The sequence below is a fragment of the Ornithodoros turicata genome, chromosome 7 (genome assembly GCF_037126465.1).
Source record: "Ornithodoros turicata isolate Travis chromosome 7, ASM3712646v1, whole genome shotgun sequence".
In the NCBI taxonomy this organism is placed as follows: domain Eukaryota; kingdom Metazoa; phylum Arthropoda; class Arachnida; order Ixodida; family Argasidae; genus Ornithodoros; species Ornithodoros turicata.
In genome coordinates this window covers 37,945,405-37,967,872 of record NC_088207.1, presented here as the reverse complement: position 1 = coordinate 37,967,872, position 22,468 = coordinate 37,945,405, and the positions used below count along the sequence as shown (strand labels likewise).

General features: G+C 47.0%; 1 protein-coding gene across 4 annotated transcripts; it reads right to left on the bottom strand.

Annotated features, from left to right (window-relative positions):
* Window positions 1-14: 14 nt before the first annotated feature.
* Window positions 15-21,888, bottom strand: LOC135401017 (solute carrier family 41 member 1-like). Of its 4 annotated transcripts, XM_064633114.1 has the most exons (12): window positions 20,561-21,357; window positions 20,404-20,468; window positions 6,908-7,618; window positions 6,089-6,196; window positions 5,565-5,636; window positions 4,940-5,084; window positions 3,590-3,736; window positions 3,084-3,231; window positions 1,187-1,260; window positions 990-1,121; window positions 782-930; window positions 15-645 (listed from the first exon to the last, which is right to left on the bottom strand). In XM_064633114.1, the coding sequence occupies exons 3-12, from the start codon at window positions 7,544-7,546 to the stop codon at window positions 487-489; spliced, it is 1,773 nt and encodes a 590-aa protein (XP_064489184.1). In that variant the 5' UTR covers window positions 7,547-7,618; window positions 20,404-20,468; window positions 20,561-21,357; the 3' UTR covers window positions 15-486. The 4 variants fall into 4 exon arrangements, with proteins under 4 accessions (XP_064489184.1, XP_064489185.1, XP_064489183.1 ...); XM_064633115.1 differs by lacking the exons at window positions 20,404-20,468; window positions 20,561-21,357 and adding an exon at window positions 21,645-21,888; XM_064633113.1 differs by having other exon boundaries at window positions 20,404-21,357.
* Between the last annotated feature and the right edge of the window lie 580 nt (window positions 21,889-22,468).

Sequence of the window (22,468 nt, the reverse complement as noted above, 5' to 3'; positions counted from 1 at the left end):
GCAGAGGATGCCGATTCTTCCTTTCGGTTTTCTTGAATCGTTTTATTGTGAACCTTCTGTATAAATACGATAAAAATCCTCCATAAAAGATACTGCTTAAAAGTTTACAACGCAAGTTGAGAATAACTCTTAGGCACGGCATGGTCATAAATCATCGTGAAAAAAATAAAACTTGGGAATGATGGCATGACACTTCAGTTTCTAAGACTAGGATCTCCCAGAAACATCCAAACACAAATAAAGCCCCTCCACATATTACTTACTCGCCATTTCATCGCCTTCGGTATAACACAAGACACCGGCACTAAACCAGTTCAAAAATGTCTTGCGGCCCCACGCTACGGGGCAACGAGCCATTCAGACGTCCGAAGCTACTGGAGGGTCCTCGAGATGCAGCTTCCCAGGAATTAACCGCTTCGTACCAGGAGCGGAGATCGCATTGATGACGCGTTTACCGTCTGAGAAGACTGTCGGCGTCGATGACTGCTACAGGACTTGCAGAATAATGTAGACAGCCATTAGGAATCCAGAGCCCAAGAGGTCCCCCATTGCTGTTAGGAATGGAATTGTGGCGTTGTCCGGATCCACTTTGTGCGTCCACAGCAAATAAACCAAGACTCGTGCCATGTGAAGCAGAATGTACACCTGCAAATGTCGGATTGAACTTATTTTACACCCCGTTGAAGGTACACATGCCTGGGACATAAATGAAGGTTTCGTTGTGTGGCAGCTAGCAGTAACAATAACGCTTCGCACGATTATGAACCGACAAGACACAGACCTGCAGGACGGCAGCGGTTAAATAAAGACCGATGAAAGCACCATTGAGTGTTCCCCCGGGCTTCTCTACCCTGTTCACAAGAAATACAAAGATGACTTGGCCTGGGATGAGGATCAGCATCAAGATCCTTGCTGTTCGTGCATGGGCACCTGAAACACACTTTCTTTAGTCCCTTGGAGTGTTCTTGTTCGCCACAAAATGAACTTACAAGGCCCAAAGAAGACTCCTACGGGACTAACACACGTCTTCTCCTTGGAAGGAAGCAGACCTTTGTCCGTGTTTAAGTGCAGGTAAGTTGAGATCCGACTGGCTTGTACTGCGACCAGATTACCAGCAACTCCTGAAACGCGTCCAGAAACACTTGAGCGTTCCTCTCATGGTGTCAGGCAGGCTCACGCTGTTTACCATTGATGACTGGTTGGTAAGCCGCAAGACCCTCAAATCGTGCCGAGGCGTACTCGAGTATGAAGCCACCGCCGCTGTGGAAAAGAAAAATTAAAGCAGTGTTAGAAACGCGGATGAGTAGGCTGAGGGCGTAATCCTCACGTACAAAGCTCAAGTAGTCACGACAGCGGATGCGTATTTCGGCATAACATGTTTAGAAATTAATGACAAATGATTAGATTATATTAGAATTCGAGATGACAAATGTGGAGATGGTGGCTCCTACAAAGCACAGGAATGCCAAATTAATTACAGGTGTCGTACCTTTCTGCAATGTCTTATACCTCTGAGTCCAAACTGCTATTACACACACTCATTGACACAACCTGACCAGCGTCCTGACGAAATTTTACAACGGAATTTTTCGAACGGCATAAATGGCATCGTTAGTAACAACAACATATAAATTCTGATGATGAAGTGGGGAGATTTCCCATCGTTAGTAAACGTGATACGTAAGACACGATTTCCGCTTGCGCGCCTCATAACGCAGACTCCAAAACCAAGAAATACTTGGGATGTCAATCATGCAGTAAAAGCAACATGCTTCATATCCAGATTATGCAGCACACCTTTTATCAGTCACATGGTCCTGTCAGGTTTATTCTACTCCCCGGTACAACGTGCTATTCTCCTCCACACACCTCTCCAACCCGGACCCCCCCCCCCCCCCCCGCGCGTGTAATATGTACTGACCTAACCTAACGTAACCTCACTAAGGAATTTGCAAATTACAGCGACATTTATTACTAGCGTACGCGCGACTTCCGGTTAGCCTTGTCCCAAGAGGGGTGTCCGATATGGGAATTTTGCAATTTCGCACAACATGGCGATCTGCCGTCCTGCCCGTCCTTTTCCTTCCTCCCGGAAGCCCCGCCCCCGCATCACGTGTCCTCCCTCCCGCTCTCACAAGACCTCGCGAGAGCGTACATTAGTTCTGGTTTGGTTCTCCCTCACAGTCCACACGTATCAGCGCGAAACGGCACGTGATGCAGTTCCTGCGTGGGAGAGCACTGTCCATGCACAGGAAGTCGTGACAGAATGCTCTCCGGGAAAGTAGCACACGCTCTTCAAGGATGCTGTGACAGCTGGCCCACTGCCGTACACGTCCGTCGAAGACATGGAGGAGGCCTACTCCGGAGTGTAACATGATGCCGACCCACACTTTCGTCAGCAACTGAATGGACGGATAATCAGGAACTTACTCGTACAGACTTCTGTACAGAGTAAGCCTCGATACACGTGTGCCTGTTGCCATTGCCCGATCCTAGGTCTTGTCGACTACGTGGTCTCGTCATTGTGCTCATCATCATCTTCTTGACTTCGTGGACGTCCAACCCCAGTTCTGACTAGCTTTCCTCGAAACGTCCAGGAACTCTCGGTATGGAAGCGAGGTGGACAGGCACCGTCAGCGTAGTTGGCGTTCAAACACAAACACGAATCACACCACATGACTTATGCAGCAGATTTGCAATCCGTGGTCTAGCTGTGTGCAACAGTCGTGCTGGATCTGACGAGTACAAACAATCGCAAGTGCATAGTGTGCTGTGTCATAACAACGCAAAATAAACAGCAGTAGGACACCAATGTCCGGCGACATGTCTGGCAATTTTGTATTTGCAATGGTTAGATCAAAATGAGCAACTGGTCGTCAGCTAACAGTAAGGTCACCTGGATTAGTTGTCACGTTGAATGGATGCATGTACGCGTAAGGGCTGCATATTATCATCACTGCGTTTCTCTCCCTCTCTCTTTTTTTCTTTTCTTTTTTGTAATTCATGGTCAATGCCACTGCATGGTACAACCTCTCAAGTGCCATCATACTTACTGTTTTGTAAAGACATTACTGCACAATTACCTCGAGATAATGATAGCCAGCAGAATGGGAATCCATCCGTGGAAGAGCACTTCTTTGGTGAAGGGATTCCTATAGGAAATGTACACCCACAATGGGAGCGCCACAAACGATGCACCCAAGAGACAAGGAGTGGCCCAGGGGTAGCTGCCTGAAAAAGCGCCCATTTGGGTACCAAAACAAGCGAATGCACACACACATCGTAGGACACTAAAGAAACAACAAAATAATATTTAGGGACACACAGCTAATAATCCTTGAGACTGAGGAGGGAAGTTGGAAGACTCAAACGCTACTCAGGAGCTGCCTAGTGACCTTGGAGGAGCGGCCCAGTCGGCTGCCAGTGATGTAATGGGGAGAAGAGCTCCCATTTGCCACTGTAAATTAGTCTTCTATACAGGTACTGACTACATATTTTCCAGCCGATTAAAATGAGCTGGTTTCTCCGCCAAGAAGCGTTAGCAGACGAACATGAAAGTCATAGTCGTTGGGTACAAGTAGTGTCTTACCCAGCTTCACGTGCATTAGTGTTGAAAGACCAGCAAGAAGTGCAAGTGTTGTGATGTCTCCCAGTGAAGCTGCGACCGGGGTTGCCACGTTATCCGGGTTCAAGTGGAATCTTCGGCACACGATCACAACCAGGACCATGATACTAGCTGTAGAATTTCACTGTATTTTACCAGTTACCCAGCACAGTTATGAAGTTAACCTTGGATTCAAATGACTCGCATTAAACAACACAAGTTTTTGTGGGGTTCAATTTATTGCCGCATGTTCTCTCAGTGCTTTCACGAACGTTGAGGAACTTCCTGAGTGGTGGCCCGAATAGATTCGGTAGTGCTTCGTGCACATGCTACTGTCCTTAAATGTGTTCTGCACAGCAGAAACACGCTGCTACTGTTTCATGCATCTCATAAAGACCACGAAGGAGAACAACTCTGCGAAGTTTCGTCGCATTTAGTAGAGGCAAACATATTTTAAAATCACTTCCAAGTATGTAAAAACTCGCTGGCTCTCAGCTGTTGGCAACCTGTCCTGAACCAACGGAGGATGCCGCCTTCGCGTCTTCACAGTCGGCCGCAACCGGCTAGTTGGCTCCGCTGCGACTTCGACTCGTGGCATTCTCCTGCGAAATGGCCTTCAAGTTCGGCTCACCTTGACCGCACCTAGCTACCCAGAGATCGGAAGGGGGCGCACGCCAGACGACTGGCATGGAGGTGTGACGTCGTATTACACACGAAAATGGCGTTTCTTTTGAAACGGCGGAACCGAACGGTTAAACGCAGTTATTTACAAGTGTTCTGTAACAACCACAGAAACCAATAGTAGCGGACTATGAGATTTGACTACACGCAAGCATTATGCACCCAACATTAGAAAAGTTTCGGTCTCTCTGTGCAGAATACTTTTTAGCACTGGCAAAACTACTGTGGACGGCACTGAGGAATTTCCGCAACGTTCGTGCAAGCGGACCCTGGAGCAGTTAACTACCTGCGAGGAAGAACGAAACAAACTGACAGGTACCTTCACGAAACGTCGTAAGAGAGGTGAGGAGCAAAAGGAGAGAAATAAGATGAGGAAGGGTGTGGGCTGAGGAGGTGTATGGTGTTTCTGTTATCAATATAGAACTAGATGCCTAAGGGTAGCACCAAACATCACAAGGGCTTAGATGAGGTTTCATGAAAGTATGCGCTGCTGACGGTATATCTGCACCCAGGACCATGGATTGCCTCTGAAGTATGCAACGAGAGATAGTATCGTTTCTTTTTAGTTTATATTCACTTATTTCCAGTTCTACTTTTATTGCTTCACGAAGTCCTCACTGTATTTCTCACAAGAAACTGCCCGCAGGTACTCACCCAGAACAATACTAGCCAGCGTGGCTGTAAGCACTGCAGCCGTGGCAAGCAGCAGCACGTGACTGGTATTGGCGGTACCGTTTTCAGCCCATGACTTCGCAATGGCTAAGAGAGCTGCCACTAAACCAGCTACGGTCGCTTGACACTGCACAAACCAAAAGCCGCAGATTCAGTCACCGGCGTCCTGGAGCAATCGCTTCCCCTGCAGCGCCGTACATCTTTCTGTTTATGTGTCACTTGAACAAACAAGATAGAATGGCGTAGGTGCAGGCTAGCTGGTGGATAAACTCCATGATAGGCAAGCCTGAGCGATGAGAAAGACACGTAAACAACACAACACGAAGGCTAAAAAAGTTGGCTAAAAAAAAAAGGCTCCAAAGTTGTGTTGTTTGCGTGTCTTGCCCATCGTTCAGGCTTGCCGATCATGGAGTTTGACCAAACAACTTCTCACACGAACAAGGTCATTCACAGCAGCAGGACAATGGGAGGGAGGAATAAACAATTACATGCCAGTACTTCGCTATCTAGCCAATGGAAGATTTGCGAAACAGGGTGTTCTAACGGTGACACTACAATAGTCAGGTGAGATACAGTGGGTTTCAACCGCAAAGACAGGTTACGGTACCTGGATGAGCGCCAAGTTTCCTCTGGCTATTGTAAGCCTGTCTCCCATGGTTTCCATGCGGCCCAGGTTCGCCTAGAGAGGAATGACTTTCACTTTATATCAGCATCTGTCAAGATACAGGCAATTAATCGGAGAGTTCTTTCTGGTGTCGGTTCTTGTGAACGGTGGTCGCAGTACGTGCCAACCAAAAAAACACAGTCAGATAACACAAGTCAGTTCGTGAGACAGTCGGCTTGAAAAAAAAAAAAAAAGAAGAAGAGATTAATCACCGATGTCTGGACCTCCTATTCAAGGCAAAAATATCGAAAGCGCAAGCAGGTACACAGGGGGATTAAATATGCAAACACATCACGACGCACAAAAGACTGAAATATCGCTATAAAATAGAGGACCTATTAAACTCTACCAGAACCGCTCCTAAATACACTTGTAATATGTATTTCTCATATATAAGAGAACATAGATTGAAGACGTGAGCATAAGCGCGTAGCAACTGGACATGGTCAATGGGATATGAAGCTCACCTGTGTTGATATCCTAGAAGCTAAAGTCATCTCCAAGTTGCCTTTGAGACCAAGAAGTGGCGGTACCATAATGATGAGCTCAGGAATGTCCACGAATGCATCCCAATACTGTTGGCGACATTTATTGGATGTTGTTAATATCGGTAGCATTTGTCTATAAGAAAAGAAGAGTACACCACCAAGCACACTCCGACGGCAATGAGAGCTACAAAATTAGCGTATTTTCTGAGCAATTATATCCCCTCTATGCTACTGCTCCGGAGAGGTGGGAACATTGATGTAGGACAGCTGTATCCCCTGCTTCACGGAGCACGCCGGCACAACTAGAGTGTTCTTTCAGGCCCCTCTGACGTAATAAAGTTACGACATTCTTGTTCGACAGACAGATTTTTAAATACAGTTTTGCGCTGTGTATGTACGAGGGCAAAATCGCATTAGAGAGTTTTAGTTTTGCGTTTGAACATTTGACGCAAGCCGCACCACCGAGGTTGCCAGCCGCAATGCAGCCCCACCAGTGAGAGGCTTAGTGTGACGTTGTGTCACAGTGCCATCTGGTAAAGACAACGAGACGGTACCCCCGCACTCAAGCAAACAAAGCAGATGCAGGAGGCGCGCGCATACCACTCGGATCAAATCACTTTACACTCAAAACGCTTCGCGCGGCGCACGCAAACTTTGCAAAATCGTGGGCGCACGCAACGCGTAAAACAGACGCTTGGTTCGCCGTATGTGCAGCGTGAGTCCGCTATTTGATTGCGCATACAATGCTCTAGAACTCTCTATTACGACACCGACATGACAAATTCGTCATTCTCATACCTGCACTTTGCTGAGTAGCACACCAGCCGCAACCATTCCCAAACCAGCTAGAATGAACGGTATGAACACTTCAGTCACAATAGACAGCATTGTCTCCTTCTTTTCCTCTTCTTCTTCTTCGATAATCGCTTCTTCCAGGTCTTTTAGTCCACCAATCCCTTCAAATAACGAAGGCGGAAGAACTACAGGGTCCACCACTTCGCGTAAAGAACCCCTGGGACAGAAGCTCATCCTCCTGGACAGCATTCTTGCTTGTGGCGGACCAGAAGTATCGAGCGACAGAGAAAACGTCCTGAATTCCCTACTACCACGAGGCCCCATTTCCCTGGACACAGTGGTTAGTGACCGCCTCACAAGCACTCGAGATGATCTTGTAGCCTGGTTATAGTCTGGTGGTGGAGACCTACGGCCAACAGAACCGTTGGCGTGGGCCTCACAATCTGTGCCTGACTTGTCGTCAGTCTTCTCGGCGGGTTCACCGACGCACTTCCTACACACAGACATTTCGATCGGAGCTGGGGTGTCACGTGGTTCGTGGTTGGCGCAGTCCAGATTGCAGACAAAGGACACATTTGCGGCCCCTGTGCCTGTCGTTCCATCGTTGGTTGTTAACTTCACGGTGCTACGGTGGAGGTCCATGCCTCTTTCAGAGCGGAGCGGTGTCACTCAGACGAATGTCATGGCGGCTCGAGCATGAGGTCTCCGTGTTTTCTGATAGAGAAACGAGAGAGAAAGAATCGGGTAAGAATTAACAAGATTAAGGAACACTGGATAGTTAAAATTACTGCTCTCTGCTGATGAGCAGGTCCAGTTTCAATCCTGTTTTTGACATATAGACGTTCTTTTACATTCATTCCAACTTTACAACGTTGGAATGTAGTCTTCACAAAGGATATTTCTTTGGCGAAGCAGCCACACCGGAATGTTTTTGTTCCCAACTCATATTACTGTCGTTAATGCGTTCTAAGGATGTCTAGGCTCTCCCCGAAGGGGCAGCATACAACTTGAGAATGTCGGAAACATCACAGTTTTGCATATCGCAGTACTATTTTTGAAGCCTTATGTGGGCAAGCATGAGCTTGTCCCATCCTACAGTTTGCATACAAACATCACATAGAAAGATATTCAAGCATTTCATAATAAGGTATTTTACTCTCCGACAAAATGCCGAGATTTGCTAGGTCGCAAAGACAGAGAAAAACTCTTTCAGTTACGCTGAAAACAGTTCCAACACGTTAATTTCGGGATTAATAAACATGAATCTTCGGAATACCATCAGAAGCGTCGTAGAAGTCACGAGCGCAGTACCCACACTAAAAAGACATGGTTCTTCGAGACCCCACGAAAACTCTTCTTGAAGCATCGGAACGTCTCCTTCATGCCTTCATGCGGAACGCCATGGCGAATGACTCATAGGTATGAGCAAAACTTTAAAAGATGGCTAAGAAGCAGGCGAGCTGGTGAAGTTGATGCATAATGTAAAACCTCGAGACTATATAGGGAACACGAAAGGAGAGACACAACACGAAGTCTCAAACACAACTCAGACAGCATTGAGACTTCGTGTCGTGTACCTCCGTGTTCTCCACTCTCGGGGTTTTACAGTTTGCAAAACCGTAAGTCCGCGAACTCTGCTTCGCAGGAACCATAATGACTTTTTCTTTTTTTGCCTGCGCCACATGGCACCGCCATCTAGATACAGAAGGTCTGCCAAATGCCTCCTCTCACTCCTTCGCACATGGACATATGAAGTCGAGATGTTAACCAATCGGCGCAGCGGCGACGATTTCTGTGGCTACTAGTGGCTGCCCGTGCGGTTGATGATGGCTCGTCTTGGCGTCGCGTGGCTCAGTGGTTAGCGTTCTGGCCATGTGACATCGAGACTAGGAGGTACCCGGGTTCGAACACCGGTGCCGGCTGTGATGTCTGGGGTTTTTCCTCAGGCGCTTTCAGACATATGTCGGCACAGTTCCCTTAGAAGCCGGGCCAGGACGCACATTCCCCATGGCGTCAGTCGTGACGTTGCCCACACCTGTGAGGCCGACAACGGCGAGTCCTTCCACGATCACCACCACAGTCTCCACAGCTATGGCTGCCAGAGTTCTGTAGTGATCGGCGGACTCTTAGGGACCACGTCATGTCGTTTAAGCGATCAGGCTTTGACTTTTTAAGGCCCCTTTTAAGGCGACGTTGCACGTGGACATATACGGTGATATCGTTTGCTCCAGTCAGTCGTCGCAGACAACTTCTATAACACAGGCTTTCTGTGGCTGCAAGTGGCTGCCCATGAGGCTGATAGCGGCTCGTGTGCATAGCTACGGCCGCCGAAGTACGGTCGTGATTGGAGGACGCTTAGTGGCTACATGACGTCGTTCAACCAATAATGCTAGGTGGCGCTGTACCATGGCGGTGGTCCTCAGACCTTGGGCCAGCGATTCCTTCGAAATTCACATGAGTTAATGAAGGTGTTTGACGAAGAGTACGCGATCGCTTGCTCTCGATCGCAACGTGTTGGTTCAGTGGGAGAAAAAGGGTGGATTCGACAGTCGACACGCACATGCGAGGATATAGTATTCATTTCATGTATAGCCCAAAAGAGGCAAGAGTCTTTAGTTTGTACTAAAGCAAAGTAAGTACATAAAAAGCAAGTAGTCTATGTTCGAAATATCCGCGGCTCTTGTTCTGAGCCACTTTCCTTATCGGTTAGGTACAGTGACAGACTATGAAGTTTACACTTCATAGTCCGTCGCTGTACCTAAGCTAGCCCCCCTCCTTCCCGGCATGCTCTTCCACTAACAGTGCTAAAATGGCGATTTTACTGTACGAGGACTATAACGCCTTACCCTTAAACAAAATCGACCAAGTGTACAATATAGTCACTTACCGGGTGCAACACAGACTATTTTACTCGAGAGATTCGTGTGCCATGAGAAAGAGGAATCGAGACGTTGACCACGCCGTGCGATATAGCTGCTCCAAGACGCTTGGTATGTGTTAGCACTGAGTGTAAACAGGAATCTAATGACAGTCTGTTCCGCATTCCGTTTGCATGTAAACAAGTCCGTCTCTCGCCAGAAGATTGCTTATCCCATGGAAATGAGCAAGCGCGGTGCATGTTCCGCCATTGGTCGTACACGCGCGCTCGTCCGTTGCGGACTTTTGAATACGGAAGGACGCCACAAAAACACCCCGTGTTCTCACCTTGCACTATCATTCTCCCTCAGCGCCTACGCGATGAAATTCTATTCCGAGAGAAAAGCTGACAAGTCCCCCCACCCCCCCACCCCACCCCCCGCTGGCGTTCCGTCGGGGTTCTCCACCTTCGGCGAAAAATTACAGTGGTGCGCTATTTATCGAGGTCTCGCGAACACAGCTGCAGAAATTGGCATCGTGTCAGCGCATGCACCAAATATTCCCTCCGGCTATGGCTTCGACACAAATCATCGAGCCATTCCTCTACCGTTCAAAGTGCATCCTAAAATATACTTCAGTGCGCAACAGTTGGCACTAAACGCACTTGGCCGTTTTATCGACCTAGTAATCTACCTCTCGTCGTACACAGCCTGCCCTCGCTTCCAGCGGGGGAGGTAAGTATATATTTATTCCGAGAAAAAAAGAAAAGAAGGAGAAGGAAAAGTAAGTGCCGACTCGTGTTCAGATTTAGAATTGCGAGACAGCCCACAGCACTGTTCCCTCATTCTGCCCAGAATCCGGTAAGGCACACACTTCAAGCTCATGACGAATTCCGCTGGTCGTTCTCGTGCAGCGCCGTGTAGTGTGGCGATGTGGGCTCAGTGTAGAAACGAACGGAACAACCGACGAAACGCGACGAACGTTACCCTGAACCGAGCAATGCTCTGTCACACGACAGATTGAATGGCATTCCCAGCGAATAACATTCGCACCGAACGTCATCCGCTTGTATTTCCTTCCTTCACGTCAAAAGTGGTTAAACTCCTGACCAAAAATAGAGTAAAACTTTCGTCTGTGGTGTTTAATTTCCCTGAACCGGGTTTATCGTTGTTTGTTTTGCTACCTCTCTACTGACGAGGGTACACGAGAAGGTAAAGCGAACTAATTCCTCGAACACATTCGCATGTATTGCCATTTGGTTTCAACGTGTGTCATGGAACGAATGCCATTCAGTGCGAACGTCAGTCACTGGGAACGTCATATTCAATTTGCATTGTGACAAGGGAACATGCACACCCAAGCCAGAGTATATAGGCTGCTCTGCGCAACAATGGCCAGTGGAATTCGTCATCTGTGATCAGTCGTCCGTGAACTGACGACGCAAAGCTGACAATATTAGAGCTCTTGTGAAAGCGCGAATGCTGCTATACAACCGCGTGGTATCGGCGGCTGTGTCACGTTTGGACAGCAAGCCACGTCGCTGTCAGCTGAGACCATGCAAGAAAGATCCTAGGAGGTGCCTTACGCTCGTATGGTCGACCTTTCCTGTCCGGCAGTTCATTTCGCCAGCTCCATCTCTTGCGTCATCAGTCGCGTTGCGATGCGTATTTCGTTGCGTGAACCTGTGTGTAACGCGCTATTCCCAAAATGCTGGGCTGACACAGGCCAAACCGCGTGAACGACTGCGTGAGGTGCCCACAAGAGGAGCATGGAAGAAGTGCCATCGGCCCTTATCATTTGCGTAAACTCCCTGGCGCTGCATGCAGGTGCGCTGTGTGAAGTAGCCTCCAATCGATGGCTATAGAACGGCGTGAGTGCTCATCAAACATGCTAACAATAGCCCCCGCAACGTAACCATGAACTGCGTCCATGATACTGTAGTTCTTTAGCAGCTGCTATGCTCTACGAGTTTGTTCTCTATACAGGGGAGAGGGCAAAGTTGGAGAAACCACGTGACAAAATTTCTGTCCACTCACGAGGCAGCAATAAGGGGTTATTCGCAGACCGGCATGCGTACAATGAAGGAACCATGTACGCCTCAACCTTGGAATGATACCACCTTATTTGTGAGAGGGCCAATGAGGTGTATCCACAGGCAATAAGGGGGAGAGGCTGGGGGGCTGCACAGACAGCTGACCTACTTGCATAGCGTATTCCCAAGTGGATTGTTTGGCAAATGGCATGTCGGCAGGTACAATATGTAGCAGCAAGATTTGTCCGAGATGAAAGTTCACGTGCCAGCTATTATATGGCGTAGCTACCTATAAAAGGTTACGCAACATATGGCTTCCATCTTGATTGTTTTCCGATAGGGAGCTTGAGGTTTTTGAGTACTCGGCATCGCAACGTCGTATCGGTTTGAAACTTACCACGATGATATAGGCGAGTTCCACGCGGATACAGGGACCTTCCGCCTGCATTGAGTAATTGGTCAGCATGGCGCGCATGCATGGGTAAACTTTTATAGGTCGCTACCGCGTACTTCATTTCAGGACAGTTGTACGCATGCGCACTGGGGTTGCGACACTTCACCCTAAGTCACGGTGAACAGCTCCGCCAGCGGGAGGCCGTGGGAATGGTCACGTATTTACGAGAACCCAGAGCAGTTTATAGAGAGAGTTGACCATTAGGAAGAACTTAACTTCAACCGCCTCATGCGACGTCACAGCTGAACGACCTCCGTCGCCGTGCTCTATTGTTGTCCAGTTGTCAACCGGTCGTCGAGGCCAAGTTGATGCAAAGCGTTGTTCACGATGCAAGGGGGAAGACACGTGCGTATCGTGTCCTTCGAGAACCCCTCGTCATTGAATCCTTTGATAACAAGCCCCTTATCACAGGCGGCCTGTAGGTAATAATCCGGCGGTTCTGGTAGATTACATTGTGCGCGACAAAGGTTCCTGCCGATCAGCCGGTGGAGTGCATCAAAATGGTGCGTACCTGCTGGCTGACAAGCGAATTTCGCTTGGATTCAGGCTTTTTGGGTGGTGCAACTGGGACTCTGACGTCAAAACAGCCTGCGCCCGTGAAGCAGCAAAATATCAAAAGATGGCCAAACTCTCTACATATACGGCTCTGCGAGACCCAATGGAACTGGCCGTAGCCCTCGCTCTTCTGATGTCAGAGCCTCATGTGAGAGTATCATTCGACGGTCTGTGTCTCGCCAAATGTACGACACGTAGGAAACTAATTTTCTTCCCTCATTGCTCTCGTAAGCATGATAAAATCAACTACGTCTATCAAACTGACACAACGCACAACCCTTTAAGTGCTTCGAGAGCCGCTACCCTGTGCTTGAGTTTCCAAAAATACTCACTTGGGTGCAACTCTGTGGATTTTCAGGCGATCCGCGCAAAACATCCGGACGCGTTTGACGCACGATTTCACGCAGAGAAAACCCGATTTTCGCTGCGTGAAACGCGTCGTTTTACGCACAAGTTTGAGCACCATGCGCTTCGCTCGATCCGAGATCATAATCATATTAATGGTCTCGCGCCATAAGCTGTAGCGTGAGATTTGGAAGTACGCGCACATTGAACTACGCCGTAACTCTGCCTGCATTGCTTACCTAGAGGAGATGCAGTTCCCAGGCAGTCGCGACAGTTCTGATTGGGTTGTCTGGACACAATATGTTTGGTACAGATTGGGGAGCAAGCTGTCGATCGCCGACCAGTCGATATCGGTGACGCCTGGAGCGGCTGAGCGATCGATAGGACAACGTGCCTCGTGACATCGAAAGTGGGTCGGGAAATAGCGCCGATTATGAAATCCTCATTGCAAGCTGCTGATGGGCATCACAAAGACGTAGCCCATTTCGTAGTCTAGACACGTACACACGATGCCGTAAACGGTGGCGCACAAAAATGTTATTTGACACGAATGTTGTGACACAGTGACACGAAGGTTTCGAACAGGGTTCCCCGTGAAGTCTGAAGGTCATATTTTCCTTCTTGCCACGAGATCCACTAGGTGGCAGTGTGACTCTCAAGATTTGGATGAGATAAGGATTATTCGAGGCGTTCTGGCTGACTTTCCGTCGGCACTCTTTTCCCTACAAGACCCACTTCTGTTTCTAAACAAGAGGGCGCATCTGCACATGCGCATAGGACAGACATCGCCGGTGGGCAAAAGGGTGTAGGAAACCGCATGGCGTGTGTATACGGCGTATATGGGCTCTTTGTACCGCGTAGCACATCCAATAGCAACGCCACTTTGCGTCATGCGTTAAACAACGACAGAAAACACCCAGTGACTCGATGAGCATGCGATTTGTGCCCACCAAACAGGGCAGCAGCACCGCCGCATCGGTATGACGTCACGCGGTGAAGTGAGTCCGATACCCACACATAAACTGCTTATAGTCGTAGTTGTTTCGTGCTAATAATTACGAAACTGAAGAAGAGGAAAAGTATATACCAGAATTAAGATGAAATCATTGATATATTATTGATATACGCAGCTAGGTTATTTCTTTATTCCTTTTCAGGAACAGGATAGAAAATTTCTACAGCATTCTTTTCGCCTTACGTCCTGGGCGTTGTACGTAAGTAAGGATAAGCTATACAAAAACTAAAACGCAGACACAAACAAAATCAAATCAATTGTGAGCCTACAAAATATTATTATGAACGAGTAAGGATAAAACTTTAAGGCTAAAGGCAAAAGTAAAATATATTATTTTCCTATTAAAATAGGTAAAAAAGAATCAAAATCGGTAAAAAGAACACCCCCAGTGCTGGGCATTCGAAAGGACAACACACAGAGAGCACTCTGTGTGTGTGTTGTCCTATCATATGCCCAGCACTGCGGGTTCCGTGGTGTTTTCGCCAATTTTAATAATGTATGACAACCCGGTCCAACTTTTAACTCCACATTATTTCCTTAGTTTAGAAACGAGATCACCACACTACAAAAAAGAACAAAAAGCTAGCTCAAATTTAAAAGCGACAAATTCATCTGCAGAGACGTCACCAAGTTGCCATTCCACTATACGCTATTCGCCGAGCTGGAAATTATCTTACTCAAATTATCCTTTCTGTTTATTATCGCCTGGCACTCGTCCACCATCAGCATTCGGACGCTTGTGTTTGTTTGTTCACGCGACCCCCGCATCAACATAAATTTGCCTGCTCGAGCTTTACGCAATGCAGGACCTCCATTTGTATCGTCAAGGGCGCCCCCTTCTGTGCATACGGCAGAATCGCATCCGGGGCATTGAGACGATAAGAATAGACGTTAATAAGGGCCAAAGATTCAAGGCTCCAATTAAATCGTTTACTTCGCAGCTCTGTCAAAACAAAAAGCCTGCGCTATACAATGGAAGAAGCCCATATCGCGTCTGCATTCTATGCTGTGACGCTAAACGAGAAGGGAATACCTTAGGCTGCCTCAATACTATCTTCCTCTCAAAGGAAGATAGTATTGAGGCATGTTTGAAGTTTGATGTTTTTTTGGAGCGATAACATCTGAGGCATCCTAGAATACGTAGTGTTTTTCCTTCTCCTTCGAATGTGAACGACATGCGTAATTATACCGGGTGCTTCAGTTAAATCCCCGAGGTAAATAATTCGCGCACGGGTGCAGCAGTCGACAGACTTTTTTTTACAAGTATCCGTCCGATACTACCTACAAGCTGCGCACAGTGTGAATGAGTGGGAGGCGCTCATTATCTAAATAAAAATCTAAATGAGTTTCGTAAAAAAACGTAACTTCTAAAGCAGTGCGCTGTCGGCATTAAAATGGGTACTGCCCCTTTTGGGACCTACAGTGGACACCTTTTAAAGAAAAATCTGCCACCGAAGCGGGTCATTTGTTGCTTTGGTTTCGGTTTACGCATTTTTGTCACGGTTGGTCGCAGTGAAGCGCTAAAGGACGCTCTTCCACTCCCTTATCCACCAATGAATTCCGTCCTTTTGCGCTTCACCGCGACCAACCGCGACAAAATATGTAAACCGAAACCAATTAATTACAGCAACAAATGACCCGCTTCGGTAGCAGATCTTTCTCTAAAGCTGTCCACTGAAGGTCCCAAAAGGGATAGTACCCATTTTAACGCCGAAAGCGCCTACTTTAGAAGTCACGTTTTTTTTTTTTTTTTTTACGAAACTCGTTCGAATTTTTATTTAAATAATGCGCGCCTCCCCCTCATTCACACGATGCGCAGCTTGTAGGTGGTATCGAACGGATACTTGTAAAAAAGAAAGTTCGTCGATTGGTGCACTCGTTTGCGAATTATTTAACCCGCGGTTTAACTGAAACTTCCGGTAATAACGGTATTACGAGGGGAGTGGGGGAGCGGTTGATAAAAATCTACGAGCCGCGTGGCCCAGCGGGTGGGTGGTAGCCAAGGCCGTGCTGAAATCTGTGAGGTGGTGGACTCGGATCTTACCACCGGACGGTGCCGTCTGAGACTTTTCCAGGGTTTTCCGGTTAACTTTCCAGACGAATGTCGACCTAGGATAAGTACAAACCCCACTGTCCGTTCACGTCTGCGTGCCGTTGATGACCACAGTTGATACGCGGAGCTAACACACACACAATAAATAAATAAATAAATAAATAAAAACACCGCGAGGAGGTCAGATAAGTGCGATGAAAATTAGGGCGTCATGCGCATATAGCAATTCAAAAACCGAAGCGAGTACGCAGCGCATAGTTGCATGTACATATACTTGAAGCGAATAGTGATGTAGCAGAAACGAGCACATGTGCGGTAGTGCAGCATATGTACGTGATATATATATATATGGATACGGAACTTCACATGAGCGAGCATTCACTTTCTCTCTTCCGGCGCTTTTAGGCTTATATAGCAGATTATAGGAACTTTTCGTATATACGTTCGAATTATATATTTTTATATATCGCTATCTGTACATTGAGGGACATCGCGTCGATCTGAAATTATAATGTAGAATTTCATATTCCATTCGGGGAGTTTGAATGGAATGTGTAATGACTCGCGTATGGTATTTGAAAAATCGCACAGTCCTAAAGAGGCTAGCTGCCACTGTTCGCGAACCATCAAGAGATTGAATAACGTACAAACAACGTACAAAATGTCGAAGTTGTTAACAAGCGAGAAGTCAACGTACCATTTTCATCGAGAAAACCCATAAAACCCCATCCTGCCGCTGTATAGACGACGGTACAGATTCCCCTTGCCACTTCTGATCGCCTTTCCTTTACTGCCCATTGTGATCGTGTTTTGTTTTACCTGAATGAACATTCTTAGTTCACGGTGCGATAAAACGAGATATTCCGCGGTCGTGTATCGGGTATACACTGAAGTTCCGATATGGAATCACGTTTCAAGGAGCGGAAATATTCCGTCCGGGAACATTTCCCGGTGTTTTGTAAACAGCTGATTCTATACAGTGTAAACGTGACAATCACCTGTACCAGGAACCGGAGCTGTTCCCACCAGGAGGGCGGGGGGGGGGGGGGGGGCAGCCGCCCGGGGGGCCCTCACGAAGAGTATGCCCTGCTGGCAGGTTGGCTGGACAGTACGAAGCGGGAATGAACAGAATTTGAATATACGATCTCGGCAGTGCAAATTGACGTTTTGTTTTCTATGTTCACAGTCCTTCTGACGGCAATGAGGGAGGGAGAGAGAGAGAGGGGGGGGGCGTCCCCGTGCGCAAACGAGACACCTCTGCTAGGAATATGGCACTCTGTCGCCTTTCAATAATTTCAACCCTCAACCCAACCATACAGGTTTGGACAAATCAGTAAAAGGATGCAAAAGGCAAGCGAGCTAAGGAGATGGCACAAAGCGGAGAGACACGAATGGACGAACTCGAAAAATCCTAGATCCGCCCCTGAGTGTCAGCAACGGGGTAGGGAATCATCCCTGGCGGTGATACTCCCCACTCAGCAAAAACGTGTCTGTGTGTGTAAAAAAATGTTTCATTTTGCTGGTTTGAGTTCGTCCCTTCGTGCATTCTTCTCACGCTCAGAAAGAGAGAGAAAGAGAGGAACGTTACTTACAAGTATACAGGTGTCCCAAAACTACACCTCCAAATGAAAAAATGCGAGGAAGAAAGAGAACGTTGAAGTTTCCTCTGCTCACGAGCACCTCCCTTTCTCTCTCTCTCTCTCTCTCTACGTTCAGTTGGTTGGTTGGCATGAAAAAGGGAAATATGGAGATGTGCCCAGTGTTCAGCGTAGTTCGTTTTCGTTCACCCCAGAGCGTTAGTCGTGACGTTGCCCACCTCTGTGAGGTCGACAACGACGAGCTCTTTCACCACCACCACCTCCACCATAGTTCGATGTTGTTCAGGTACTTGTTGCAATCGTCGGACTGAACCCGCCTCCGTCCTCATCCTGCGCCTACCGTCCCCTACCAGGACTGAAGGGCTGAGCTCAAGACTGCGGGTGGGTTCAATCCGGGTCCAGGAGACGGTAGCAACGTGGGGGAGGTAAACAGTGCTTCCAGCGCCCTGTGTCGGAGATTTCCGACGCTCGACACAACAACCACAGATGGTCAAAATTATCCGAAGTCCTTCCCTGCGGCACGTGAAACACGCCGCCACACATACGGCAAGACAGGCCTTACCTGCAATACACACTGCCATTACCATCGGGCGGGTATGAAGGTTTCTCTCGGATGGCTCAGACTCATTCTAAAACTTTGCAGCTCTTTTTAGGTTGGTTCGTTTTTTTTTTTTTTTTTTTTTTTTTGCTTTTAAAGGAACAATAAGGAGATGTTGACCCAATTCTGCAGTGGCCGGCTGCCCCAACACACTTAGGGTGGTGAGGTCTCGCTCCCAATGATTATAAAACGACGTTTCTTCCACAAGAGTCCAAGGAAGGAAACTATTTTTCTTTCTTTTCCAATCCAATCCAATCCAAGGAAACTATACAGAGCGGAACACGTGTCGATGTGCAGCTGGCCGGTATATTTTCCCGAGGTCAAGCGTGCCGTTGTCATAGCTCTTTTGGGTGTCGTGGTAATAATGATGATACCTTCTTTCATTCCTGCCCATCTTCCTTGATGTCTTCCTTGATTTCCTCAACTGGTTGTCTGTAAGACGTTCCGTGTAGCTGCCAGCTACAGTCTGGTGGAATAACAACTTCCATATGTTTTGTTCGTTTATTTCAATCCAATACCTCGTGGTACTTGCGTAATGCTGTTAGGGAAACCAGAACTAGGCAACCCAAGATGAATTTATTGAGGCATGACGTGGATAGGTTTATCGACAATGGGATATCGTGGGTATAAAAAAAAAAACGATAACGTCTGTCAGGTAATTCATTGTTGCAAGTACAGTACTGCGTTGCGCGAATTTCCGGCATTATGTGTTTTTAACCGGAAGGATTGCACGGAAGTTTAAACTCTTATAGATCTTAGTATAGAACACGCCCAGGTTACCACTGTATTAAATACATTTTTTCTTGAATTGATCAAATCAGACAGTGAAAGAGAATGCAATTGCGGAAGCGAAACAGTGCAGGCAAAACACACATATACGTCAAAACTACGTGCCACAGGAGTGTGCCTATAGAAAAGTAAGTCTGATAATTTATTGCGTGCTGACGCCCTGCGTGACACAATATGAATAAATGATGAGGATGTGAGCTAACCACTTGACTATCGTAAAAACTTGTGCAAGCGTCGCGAAACTGGTTTTCACACTGTCAAATTACTCAAACGAAAGGTTACTAACTGCCATTTTTCGCATAGGCACGCGATTAATCTTATTATGTGCCTCGCAAGCACTACATTTGTTGTGGTCATTTTCTAAAGTAGACGCTCTCTTTCCGAACACGCACCCCGCAGCTGTTCTGCCCAAGTGATTCAAGCAGGTGCAGACTCGTGCCCGTTACTCTAAAAAAAGTAATTGATTACAGTTACCGTTATTCTTCTAACAAAAGTAATTGAGTAACGAGTATAAAAGTAACGCGTTACTCGGGCCGTTACTTTCAATTCAACCCAAAATTTCCTCCCCTGTGTGCTTCAAAAAAGGAAAAAGGAAGGAAAGGAACCCTAAGTGATTGTGACAGCTGATAGCGCGCAAATAGCGCGCAAAAGTCATGCGTGAGAAGTTGCAATAATATTTTTCCGCTTACTACAGTAGAATAGCCCAACCAAGACACAATAACTTTGTCACAGAGCATCGTTATTTTGAATCAGACTTTACGTCAAAAGTAATTGTTTACTTGGTGATTGATTACTCAAAAATGTAATGGAATTACTTGAAAAATTACATGTTCAAAAATGTAATCGATTACTGGAAAAATTACAAAAAAAAACAATTGATTACAAGTAACGCAATTACTTATAACGCGTTACGTACAAGTCTGTGCAGATGATAGAGGGCCCATCTGTTATGCAACGACGAATATGCAAACATGTACACAGCTTTACCTGACTGAAAACATCGGCTGGAAGGGTGGTTTCTGTTACCGCGTAGTATCTCACTTTTTTCTTTTTTACTTCACAATGTGGACGCACATGTTGCAAAGCTGCCAGATGCCCTCACAAACGTGCGCATTGGTCACAGTATTTCTTTCCCCCACTGCATCGAAATCGCTCGGTCGGCAACCCATTTCCCGCAAGCGTAAAAGGCAAGTATCGCACTCACATTTCAACGACGTCCACCGGGAAAAGCAGCAGTATGGATTCCTTGCCAGTAAACGCTGTTGGTCGCTTCCCATGGCATGCGCAAAAAAAAACCCGGTGTTATCACGAGAGGCTGTAATCTATGCTTTCGCCTCCTTCACTGATTGGTGTCAGCTTACAGCTTGTTTGCTGGTGTGACGTTCGTTTGATGCGGGATGCACAGAATCGCGTCGAACGCCGCACGGGTAGTATCTGTCACCTCAAGAGCCAGGAAGCTAACACGGTTGGCGTGGCTCCAATGGATGAGAGCGCGCGTCCCAAGCTGGTGCGCACTGTGCGAGAGAAGAGCTCCCAGCGAAGGTTATGCAACGCAGGATACAAAATGCAAGGTCCCCTAATAGAGACAAAGCGATTTCTTGCCTTGCACGATGCTGGAGTACCGCTTATAATGATGTTGCACGACGGGCGTACAGGAAGGAGAGCTTCATTCGCGGACATGCGCGACCCGCATGAGAGCCCTTCGATACTGATTGGGAAATGCTGGAAAGGACGAGGGGATTTCTCCGGGGAAAGGTGACGCCAACATGTTGGGCGCTACCATTGTGTCGTTTTATCGCCGATCGTGCAATTCTTTGGACACGGGGCAAGTGTTCGAGTGACATGCGTCGTCAATGACGTATTGATTTCCACGGGAACGCGTTGCTGGCTCCGTTGGACTGCAATTTGTGCGCAGTTCCACGCTAATTAGTACTTTTCAATTGATGTCACATTTTCGCGCCGTCTTTATGTACAATATTTGGATATAATTACTGACACAGAGCATTCAAAATATATTTGCCATTGTGAATTAATACTATTCGCAAGCTGCAAACGCACCTTTGTAAGATGGGGATTGAAAAGACTTTATGTCCTCGTGCCTTTCGCCACCATATCGGGGATAGCTGACAAAGTTTTCGACGAAAGCAGACTGAAGAATATCGGAATACTCAAAGTATTTTCCATCTTTTCCATTTTCAAGTTATCTTTTTTGCCACATTCCTCTTTTCATTTATTTTTTCTAGTTCATTAACGTACAGTATACAGGCATAAGTGTTCTGTAATAGTCGCTATACCCATGCTGATGGAGCTAATGTTTTTCATTTTCCAATTAAATTAAATTCAGACGGTGAAGGGCGTCTCCGGGAAAGGTGCTCGACATAATCATCGTTATCTACAAGTTCTGCACAATTCCCCAACAGATAGAAACATTGCTGAGATGCTTACCTGTATGCTTTATCGCCACTTTTACACACGTGTCTCCTATGGCCCATAGCCATACAATGGGATTACACCTGCCACCAGTCACGAATAATTGAAGTGTTCTGCGAAACAGGACTCACACTAAAACGCGCACAACATGTATTGCGTGAAGGATGCGACAAAAGCGCAATGGCAGCGCGGAATATAACACGGGCTGATCAACACACGAGCCAAGCGATTATCACATCGAGAACATCCCAAAGCCGTCGCATTTTGCGGTTGTTTTGATCTTCCATTCATTTCCTCGGTGTTTATCAGTTAATATGTGACGCGGATGCCTCCATCCTGCTCGACAGGATAGATGCGGCGACATCTGTGCACCATATTTATAACGACTGATGCACGAGAATATCTTTATTTATGACATGAAATCTGAGTTGTCTTGTGGCACTCGTCCGGTAGAGGTACTACAACAAATAAGGTGAGGTTGGCGACGCTTTACTTATTTATTTATTTAGGCCGGTTTCACACTTTATTATTATTATTTTTTTTTTTCACACCACACCGTTTTTCTCGGTGATTATCCGTGTGCTCACCGTGTTCGAGACAAATTCGAAATTTGTAGCGGATAGAAAACGGACCTGCATTGCTCAAGGCTGTTATTCACACTGTCCGAGCCCGTGTGCCCGCTTCGTGAAAATGACTGTATGTCCGTTTTTTGTCCATGTTTCTCGGGCACTACCCCCCTTTTTGGATGCGCCTTTTTGCCGCTTCCGTTCCTCAACGATGTCAGGACGTCGAAAGTTTTTTACCTCTCTTTTCAAGTACTATTGCTGTTACTCCATTAG